Source organism: Myotis brandtii, unplaced genomic scaffold (genome assembly GCF_000412655.1).
Source record: "Myotis brandtii unplaced genomic scaffold, ASM41265v1 scaffold898, whole genome shotgun sequence".
NCBI lineage: Eukaryota > Metazoa > Chordata > Mammalia > Chiroptera > Vespertilionidae > Myotis > Myotis brandtii.
In genome coordinates, this window is record NW_005371683.1 from 429,824 (window position 1) to 440,651 (window position 10,828).

The 10,828-nt window shown below is 52.4% G+C and overlaps 1 protein-coding gene across 1 annotated transcript in view; it reads left to right on the forward strand.

The window, feature by feature from the left end:
• Positions 1-3,022: 3,022 nt before the first annotated feature.
• Positions 3,023-10,828, forward strand: part of FCAMR (Fc receptor, IgA, IgM, high affinity) — a 12,683-nt gene continuing 4,877 nt past the window's right edge. The window contains exons 1-3 of the mRNA XM_014532506.1: positions 3,023-3,341; positions 6,008-6,068; positions 10,308-10,652. Coding sequence (XP_014387992.1) covers positions 3,303-3,341; positions 6,008-6,068; positions 10,308-10,652 — 445 coding nt within the window. The 5' untranslated portion in view covers positions 3,023-3,302. The remainder of the gene's footprint in view (positions 3,342-6,007; positions 6,069-10,307; positions 10,653-10,828) is intronic.

Consider the following 10,828-nt stretch of genomic DNA (forward strand, 5'->3'; position numbering starts at 1 on the left):
ATATATATATTAAAGTATGAATTGTTTATTTCTGGAATTTTCCACTTAATCTTTTCAGACCACAATTGACTGCAGGTAACTGAACCTCGAAAAGTGAAATCATAGGTAATTGGGGGCGGGGGATGACGACTCTGAAATGATTATTTGTGCTGTGCAAATACTTCCTTCTGATATCATTTGGAGGAGTGACAAGTGTCATAGTTACATTCTTCTAGGAATTTCTAAGTAAATGATCAAGACTTGTAGGACTTGTAGTAACCCAAGTGTCTTTAAACAGTGTTTTCTTCTGCATTCGGTATTCTGACCAGAGCTTTGGTGAGGAATTGGGATGAGGGGGTGCATCTCTCCCACAAATAACAAGGATAGAAAAAAGCTCAAATATGTGGGCAGAGTAAGCAGGAAACGTTGCAATGATGTATAAGGAGAATGTAAGCCTTGAGTGCCAGCCACATCGATGCTTAATACGTCTCTGTACATTGCTCTTAATTTATTCACCAGGAAACATTTTGGAAAGAGAAGGGATCAATATGGATCGTTTTATACCACAAAGGGCTTTCCTTGCACTGGTTAGTTTTCCGCTTGCTGATTTTCACCCCTGTGTGCCCATTTAGCAGGTAAAATCCTTTGCTAAAATGGGGATGGGGAGTGGATAAAGCTCTTCCCAAATCTGGCATTTGGTCTAAGTATTACTTAGCCGTTTCCTGGAGTCTGGGACCTGAAATCAGACGATCACAGTGTCATGAGCCTTTGTAAAGAGGCCACCTGGCCCTGGCTGGTTTAACTCAGAGGATAGAGCGTCGGCCCTGGGACTGAAGGGTCCCAGGATCGATTCTAGTCAAGAGCACGTACCTTGGTTGCAGGCTTGAGCCCCAGGGTCAATCGATGTGTCTCTCTCACATTAATGTTTCTTTCTTTGTGTTTCTCCCCATTCCTTCCACTCTTTCTAAAAATCAATGAAAAAATATCCTTGGGTGAGGATTAACAATAAAACTAAATAAAATAAAATAAAAGCCACCTGTGGCTTTGTGCTGAGCAAGATGTACCCCCAGGAGAAGAAGCCAGTGCAGTGTTATCGCCCTTAAAGCTCCAGGCTCAGCCGTCCAGGCTCGGGGACAAGGCCCTGGAAACTGGCCCAGTGCTTCACAACTACCTGGGCGTTACTGTACTTGGTGTCTTTAGTAACTAAATAGTCTTCAAAGCGTCCAAAAGTAAGCAAAATAGAAAAGACAGCTGCAAGGGTGTAAAATGACTGTACTGTTTATAGGATAATACACATTTGATAGATACTTATTTTAATATACAAAATCAATTCAGACATGTCCCCAACAATTGATTTCTTTTTAATCTTTCAAATGCCAAATAAGGAAATGGCAAAAGAACAAAGAAATGTAAGTGGCAGACTTCTGAACAGATGAAAGCCTTCAAAAGGACTTTAAATATATATTGGTTTCAGAAAGGAAGGGAGAGTGAGAGAGAGAAACATCAACAATGAGAGAGAATCATTGATGGGTTGCCTCCTGCACACCCCTCACTGGGGATCGAGCCCACCACCCGGGCATGTGCCCTGACCAGGAATCAAACCGTTACTTCTTGGTTCATAGGTCGATGCTCACACCACCGAACCACGCCAGCCCGGCAAAACGGACTTTTTTTTTTAAAGGTTTGATCATTACCAGACAGACACCAGCTTCCTGCTGCTGCAAGCTGAACTGTTACATTTTATCAGCTAATGTTTTCTGACTATCACACTTCTTCCCCATAATAACTTTATGAGGTAGGTGCTATTGCCTCTTGTCTTACAGATTAGGAAAACAAGGCTCAAGGAGGGTAAACAATCTGACTCTAATCACTTTCTCAGTAAAAAGGGAGGGTTGCTGCAATATTAACTTGGAGGGAGTCTGATTCCAAAGTCTAGTGATCAACCCATGGATCGATCAACCGAAATGCCAGGCGGCTCCCCGAGGAGCTGGGAGGGGGGCACCTCGCCAGGCGTTAAGCCTTCCTACCCTTGCACAGGGTCATTCTGTCCTAGGACAGCCTCTGACGGGCCCTGCGCACTGCGCAAGCGCGCCTCGCTCAGGGGATGCCGCTCATGGCGTAGCTGGGGCCTACTGTCCACGGGAGGCCGAGTGTTGGTGAAGATGCTGAGCTCCAGCCTGGGGCGCCCAGCCAAGCCCTGGGACAGTAGCACAGGCGCCTGTGCGCGCTCCCGGGCACACACATGCACGAGACCACCTCGTCCCAGCCCAGGCGTCCTGGGCAGTTGCTCCTTTCCTTGCTTTCAGGGACCCCCTACCCCCACCCCAACCTGTCTTCCTACCTGAATGGGGAAATGCATAGAAAGTACACGCTGTCACTCTGCTTATTCAAATTGTGCAGCAATGTACCCGCTCAAGTTCTTTTTCTTAAGGAAGAAGGGTCCTTCCTCGTTGGCCCAAGGGTGCCACATTGTCGGCGAGGTCCTGGTGAGAGTCCTTAACTCCAGTCTGCAGCAGCTCCATCCCAGGAGCCCTTTGGCTGCTGAGGGCTTGGGTTGTGCCCACCACTGAGGGGTCAGCTTAAAACCAGCAGAGCAGGCAGGTCACATCTTGTAGGAGACAAAACCCACCCATGACATCGTTCCAAAGGGAAATATTGGGGGTTTTTCAAGCGTGTCATCCAGCTAGACAAGCCACACTTAATGTTCTCTTTCCACGAGGTCATCTCCTCCCTGTGTGGGGCTTTGTCCAGGGCATGACTTAGTCACTGCCAGCGAGCAGCTGGACTGCAGTCAGTGACCCAAACGGCCTCTGCAGGGGAGTCCAAGGGGCCAGGTCAGCGCGAAGGCACCAGCTGCCCCCAGTCAGCCGGGGAATTCCTCTCCTGAATTTTCTCTCCTGCCCGGGGGTTGCATCACTTGCATGGGCTGGCTCAGCTGGAGCATCCTGACAGGTCTGGGACCCGGGACTGGAGGGGTGACAAGTGGTGGAAGGCTATGACCAGTGTGTTTTCTTTGGAACGACTGTCACTGCTCCAGGAGAAGTTCTACAGAAATCAGGGACAGCGAGACCAAGGGGCCGGGACCTGCTCCCTCGTCATGGGATAAAACCCGAGGCCCAGGGCGAAGGGACTTGAGGCGAGGGTGGGGGTGAGGGCAGAGCTGCGCTTGCACCTCCATCCTTAGGGCTGCCTCCGGCCACTTCCCAGCCCGTGCTGCCTCCTCAGTCTGCAGGTCTCAAGAGAAGCAGCTAGAAGAGGTCCAACCACCGGCATCTCAAAGAGAGAAAGAGGACAGTGCAAGTGGACTTTATTTCTAGACCGAGATGGATGGACAGGCCCCCGCCACGCCTGGAGGACAAAAGGTGAGATGAGGCTTTCTCCCCAGAGGTCGGGGTCTGGTCTCCGAGTGTGGAATGTGGGTGCTGAGCTGCAATGGGCGGCTGTCAGGTGCTTTTCCCAGAGCATCTGGGCTTCCCTCCCCCCCATCCCCCCTCCCCCCCAAGAAGGCCAGGGAAGACTCTGGAGTTCAGGGCTCAGCCTCTCTCCTCCTCCCCGCTCCTCTTCTGCTCATTCCCACTCTCCCTCCCACCAGACCATGATTCCCTGGAGGCCCCTTGCATCATGTAGAACCAACAAGTAAGTGCTAGAAAGCCAAGGAAACTTGGAGATCCTGCAATCAGTGCTCTTCCGCTGTAGCAGCGGAGATGGAAGGCTCATTGCGCGAGGCCATTCCGTCAGCCACGGGCAAGGCGGACCCTCCTTAATCCTGGTTCTGTTCTGTTCGCTTCCATCTACACCTCACTGGCTCCCTCCTTCCTTGTGTGCTGTCCCCAGGGCTGGGAGGATAGGAGAGAAGTGGCTCTCAGGAGGGCAGGAGGATGTGGGGGCCATACACCAGCCTGTGCTGGAGGTGAGCTAGCTGCTCTTCCCGGCAGGACCGAGGGACAAGAGAGGCCCCGAGCATCCCTCGTCGCCTGAGAAGCTGTGCGCTGTCACAGGCCCGCGGCCCGCTGCTGAGCTGGGGCTCCCTGCCCAGGAGAAAGGTTGTCTGGAGGTCATTGGCAGGGTCCAAGACATGGCGCTGCGTTATCCTGCAGCCTCCAATCAAGGCTGATAACTGCCCAGGGACATTTAATCTCTACGCTGTGCTTCCTCATTGCCCCTCTGAGGCAGAGACGCGGCCCCACTGTGCCCCCGAAGAAATTGGCCCCAATGCGTGCAGCGTCAGCACTTAGCTCTTTAGGAAAACTGGGGGCCTGGTGCCAGCCTCGGAATGAGCCTGAGCTCGGAGAACATTAATCAAACAATGGACTAGGTGCGGGCACACCTGGGGGAGCCTCCAGGCCAGGGCAGGAAGCCGGAGCTCTGGGAGGCAGGGGAGGCCCAAGGCTGTGCCCAAGACAGGGGGGCTGCTGAGGAGAGGGCGCAGAGGGGACACGAGGAGCCCCTGGACTGCTTCAAATCCGACCATGCTCGGGGCTCTACCTGGATAGGCCGGCAGAGCCAAGCTGCCGTGACAATGTGCAGCTATAGGGCAAACCTAGGGTTCTACTTTTCTCGTGTTCTCTCCTCTCTTTTTTCTTTCAACTCCCACCCTTCCTTTCCTCTCCCCCTGCTCTTATTTTCTCTGATTTACTTCCTGTCTCCTCTCCTTCATTCCCCTTTCTCCTCCTGTAGCCTGTGTCCTGGACTGGCCAGTGACCTCGTGTAGCTCAGAGGTTCAGTTGGGGCAGGGGGGGCAGGAGGCTCCTGCCCATGGGCCAGACCGCTGGCTTGCAGAGCCTGTTCTTAGCATTAGTGTGGGATGTGAGAGCAGGAAGGAGAAAACAATGGCTCTTTAGTTTGCCTTTTTTTTAAATCCTTACCCAAGGATATGCTCATTGATTCCAGAGAAAGGGAGAGGGAAGAGAGAGAGAGAGAGAATCATCAATGTGAGAGAGAGCATTTACTGGTTGCTTTCCATATATGCTCCAACCGAGGACTGAACCTGAAACCTTTCGGATTGTGGGATGATGCTCTAACAACTGAGCCACACCAGCCAGGGCAGTTTGCCTTATTTGTTATCGCTAGGTCCCCGGAAGTGCAGGCAGTAGATAGATTCAAAGACCAGATTTTTCATCGAAAAGCATCCATGAAAACCATGGAGGGTACAAAAGAAGTACCATGTGCACTGTTTTCTGAATCGGCAGGCACTAAGAGACCATTGCCATGCTCAGTATGGGGTCTATCAAGAGTGGTCAGGTCTTGTTCACAGCAGCTGCCCACACTGAGCTGGATCCCGCTTCAGAGCTGGAGGTGGACAGAGGAGACCCAGCCCTGTCTGCAAGGAGCTCCCCCGGCCAGTGGGAGACACCACAGGGATGATAGGTGCAAATGGGGGGACAGGGAGAGCTTTCTAGAAGCTGTGGAGAAGACACAGAATAGGACCCTCGTGCAGACAATCCTGGGGCTGAAGGTTCATTTTTAACTCCTTATTACCGACCAGAGGCACACGATCAGTGGAGCAGAAAGTTTCCCATGAGGAATCTGTTCTACAAAAGAGAAGGGGACGGGAGAGGGGGAAGGGCGCTGCTCTGTACCAGGCACACTGTTGGCACTTCCAACACAATCTCATTGGTGTCGTGTAACAACCCCATGTGTGTGCTCTCTTTCCCTGGAGGGGAGACCAGTCCCTGACACAGAGTAAACTTGTCCAGTTCCCACAGGGCCACTAAGGGTTAAACCTCCAGCATATGGTCTTTCCCCTGCACCATGCTCCCCGAACTCAGAGCTCCCCATACCTAGAGCTCCCCAAACCCAGAGCTCCCAGTGGCACAGGCCAAGCATGCATACTTGGGAGTGTAAAGACCGAGTCCAGCTTTGCTCAGAGAGGGCGGCCCCGTCCTGCTCTTAGAGATGTCCATCCCGGCCCACACTGAGCAGACCGAGCCCCCAAAACAAGAAGGTGCTGAACCCAGGCCCACTGCTGCTCACCCCAGCTCCTCGCTTCCTCCTCCTCAGGCCTCTCCATTTGCAGTGTTTTTTGCAGGTCGCCAACCAGAGGGCAGGATGGAAAATGCAGGTGGCCCTCATACTGTGCCTGTTGCAAGGTGAGTCCCAAACAGCCCAGAAGCAGAGCTTGCAAAGCCAGACCGGAGCCTTCCAGGCTGCGGAGACTCCTGGCGGGCACCTCGGTGGCAGGCAGTGCTCCCTCGGCAGTTAGGGCACCGCCATGGCTTTCTCTCCTGGCATCCAAGGCCATGCAGCGGGCCCAGGGGGTGGTCAGATCTGGGCCCCGGGGGAGCAAGGAAGCCGAGAGCTCCCAGGAGAAGGCACATGCCTGACTTGATGGCTTCCAGAATATTCGCTGTTCTGATGTTCCCTACTCTCTGCCCTCTTCCATTCATCTTAATGACTGGAAGTCGGCTGCATTTGCAAGGTCAAGGTTCCAGGGTATGCAAAAAAGACTAGCACTGCTCCATGACCACTTACTCTACAATCAGGCCCAGTGCAAGAGACATAAAGAAAAAGACCCTGTCCTACTCTAAAAGAGTTAGAGTCTATAAAAAAAACCTAGATAGATAAATAAAAATTGTGTCTATGCAAATACTTAGTCGATATATATTTACGGAGAGCCTGCCATGTGCCAGGCACTAGGGACAAATGGATGTAAGGCAGAGTCCCTGCCCTAAAGGGGGTGAGGTGAGGCTGTCCAGGTACATATCAGGCTGAGATGATGAATGGCCTGTTATCATGCTGTGGTTTCTGGACTTTATTTGATGGCAAGAGGGAGCCATTAAGGAATGTGCCTAGAGTGTCTGGTACCTAGAACCTGGCCCCAAGTAGATACTAACAAATTGTTAGCAAGTAACTGCTGGATGAATGAACAGATGAAAATGTTATGGTAATGCCAACCAAAAATTAACAACTGTTTTTGGCTTATAAACAAATCAGAGTTTTAATGAATCAAAGGTAGCTAATATTTGAGCAAGAATTCTCTGATAAATCATACCATTTCTTTAATCTCTCACCGCTCCCTTTAATTTATCAGGAGGAACTGACTCCCCATGTCCCCAAATGAAAACTCAGGCAGCCCATGATTTTTCTGCTGACATGTAGATAATAGTCCTAACTTAATTCCTTTAAGTTTCAAACACGCTAAATGTAATAATTTTAAGTGGCCAGCTAGACATCTTAGTCAGCATTTTAATCTTCATTCAGAAATATGGCCCCTCATGCGCCCAAGGCCTGCGGTCAGAAAGGCAGGAAAGGGGCTGGGGTGGCCTCCTTCTCTCTTCCCCTCCCCCTCACCCCTTATCTTGGCAGCTGCCACTTGGACCCCACCAGGGACACAGTGGCAGGAGGGAGGAGAGGCAGAGGCAGGAACTCTAGTGATGGGATGGCCTGGCAGGGGGTTAGAGCTGACCCTTCCTCTTGGAGGTGCCTCTGTGGACCCTTATATGGCCCCTGCTGGCCCATCTCCTCCCTGTGCCCATGTTCTGCTGTGGCCCCTCACATAGCAGACCCTCATCTCAGATGGCTGTGGGTTGGCTTTCTTCCCTCCAGGCCCCACCTCCTGGCCAGGGAAACACACAAATACACACACACACACACACACACACACACACACACACACACACGTTTCTCACACCTTTGTTGGTAGGAGAAGAGAGCGAGTGCAGGAATAACCCCACTGACCTTTTGCATCTTCTCAGGCCAAGTCCTGCTCAGTCCAGCTACAGGTCTCACTCACCCTCCCTAATAGAAGCCATAGCTACGGACAACTGCTGGGAAAGGGTGGGTGAACGAGAGCAGGGCACCTCTGCCCCTGAAGGGCAGAGAGTTTGCATCAGGGACCCCAAGTGGGCACCCCACTCTTACTGAAACACTAGCCCTTTCTTTAATTTTCACAGGGGACCATTAAGAAAACCCCAAATACCTTAATTATAGACAACTGAGAGCTACTCATCAGTAATCCACCAAATGAGTTAAGGGCCAGTAACATTCACTATTATTAAAAGAAAAAGTGTTCATTGCCAAGTAGATTCAGGATTCTTTTTTTTTTTTAAATATATTTTATTGATTTTTTACAGAGAGGAAGGGAGAGGGATAGAGAGTCAGAAACATCAATGAGAGAGAAACATCGACCAGCTGCCTCCCGCACATCTCCCACTGGGGATGTGCCCGCAACCAATGCACATGCCCCTGACCGGAATCGAACCCGGGGCCCCCCAGTCCGCAGGCCGACGCTCTATCCACTGAGCCAAACCGGTTTCAGCGATTCAGGATTCTTAATCAGCCTCCCACAGCAAAGTTGGACCGCCCCATCCTGCTGATTGACGGGGCAGAGCGCCTCTCACACATGCCACGTGCTGATCACGAGAGTTCCTGAAACCTGGGGTAGGAGCCCTTTATCAGGCCACCATCACTGTTGTCCTGAGAAGGTCCTTGTTTGTCATTGTGAATTTTCTTGCCTTTTAATGATAAGTTGCCATTTAATTTTATTAATAGGGGCATGGTTGATAGTTGGTCGTTTAGTTAAACCTACACTGACTATTGGTGCGTCCATAGCATTTATGGCCTTGACTCTTCCTATGATTATTCCTCAAGACACATGCAACGGACAGGGCCTGCTTCATGGGCACACGCCCTGTGCAGTCACACGGGACCCTGCCATTTCTGAACAAGGGGTCTTATATTTCCATTTTGCAATGGGCCCTGCAAATTATATAGCCAGTCCTCGCAACAGGATGTTAAACTGAACTTTCTTGGGTTCAGAGGCGCTAAAGACATAGGATCGATGGATAGATGTTGATCCACTGTGTTGGACTGTGGAGAGAGACTGCAAAGCTGGCTGTTCCCACAGTAGCCCACCATGTAGCCATCTGAGGGTAGAAGAGCTCACTGTGGGAGCCACATTAAGCCAGGTTTGAGGGGACTTCTAGAAAGGCGCTCCACAAGCTTGCCGTATGTCCACGTTTCCTCTGACAGCAGGACACAGGTGTGCTTCCTGTGAGCAAAGGTGGGACCTGCAGAAAGGACCTGGCCCGGGGCCTCCACCAAGAGGGCCGCCCAGAGGAGACTGTGCCCACAACATGCCACAGGTGGCCAGAGTCGTAAGCTTGGAGGTGGTGGGGTCCCAGGAGGCCAGCAGGAGAGGCAGTTCTCACAAGGAAGGGACTGCAGCCAGAGGCCTGGACAGACCTGAGAGGCAGCAGAGAAGGAAGCTGCTCTGGCCATTTGCATGTCCAGAGGGCACCAGAGCAGACCCCCACTGTCCTCTCTCTGCTCTCCTCCATATCCACTCCCAGAAGGGCCTAAAAGAGCAGTTGGGGGTAGAGCAAAGCAAGAGACCCCCAAAGGTCCCCTTCCTCCACACAGGCCTCCAAACCTAACTGGGAGAAAGAAAGAGAAAAGCTTCAGTTGGGTCAGAGAGTGGAGGTGGAAACAGTCTTTGGACTGGACTGGTTCCATGATTTTACATATGCAACCAGTCTAGGCTGGGCTTTTCTTACCTAGGTGAGACTGTGAAAGCCACCGTGCGCGAAAGCATGCCTGAGATTGTCTCAAGGAGCAGAGAAGTCCACAGAGCGAGGATGAAGAGGCAGAAAGAGAAAGAATAAGCGGTGTTTCTGCTGGCACCCATCAAATTTAAGGCATTCAGTAAACAGGCCACATGCGGTGGTTCAACTGGGGTTTACACCTATTGCCAAAGCAGACGTAGTCACACTGCCGGCCTCTGGGCCTCGCCGTGGCACGTGGTTGTGTCCGTTTCTACAAAAAGGTGGCCGTGTGAACACGTTTGCAACCCCTGGTCTGGGGAGAGACCCGCCATGCCGCCCAGAATTCTTGTGTTTCAGTCCCCTCCCCACGCCCAACCCCCCACCCCTGTTTCAGCAGAAAGCACGCTGATCTGATCTTACTATTGAACATTTCTCTTTACATTTCATGCAAATACACCGCAGTCCCCTACCAGATGTCCCCCCTGCCCTCTTACGCGTGCTTAGATGGCAGCCTTTTAAACATCTGCATCGGAGCCCAGCGAAAGGAAGCCAGGCCCTGCTCGGACTTGTGTGCGTTCGAACACCTGGCGCACGAGGAATGTGGGCTAAGTCATGGCTAAGGTGCTTCTTTCGAGCCCGTCTCTCAGATGGGGCCTTGGATGTAGCTTCATGCCAGATCTTGAGACGACTCCTCGCCCGGGGCCTAAGTTCTGACGTTTCTATGTTGATTCTTCTTGCCTCACTTTTAAGGAGGCGTTTTCTCACCTGTCCCCTAATCCTGCAGAGTGTGGAGCTGGAGTGAACACGACACTCCCTCTCCTGAGACTTTGCTCTCTCTGCCTGCAGCTGCCAATGCGCTGAAGGGCCCGAGGCTGGTGTCTGGGGAGCCTGGGGGCGCTGTCACCATCCAGTGTCGTTACACCCCCACGTCCATCAACAGGCACCAGCGGAAGTACTGGTGCCGCCTGAGCCCCCTGACGTGGCTCTGCCACACCGTCGTGTCCACCAACCACTACACGCACGGTCGCTACAGTGGCCGCGTGGCGCTGGCGGACTTCCCGCACCGCGGCCTGTTTGTGGTGAGGCTGACCCAGCTGTCCCCGGAGGATGGGGGGTCCTACCGCTGTGGCATCGGAAACGGGAACGACATGCTGTTCTTGAGCATGAACTTGGCCGTCTCCGCAGGGATGGGTGAGTCAAGGTTGACGACGCGGGTGCCAGGAAACAGGTGTAAGGGAAGGAAGGGGTCCCAGAGGCGGTGATGAGGGAAAGCTGGGGCGAGGCGCGGACTTTGAGAAGAAGGCTTCTTCTCCTAGGAAACCACCATCAGAAGGAAGGCAGATGCCAGGGAGAACTGCCCAAAAGGA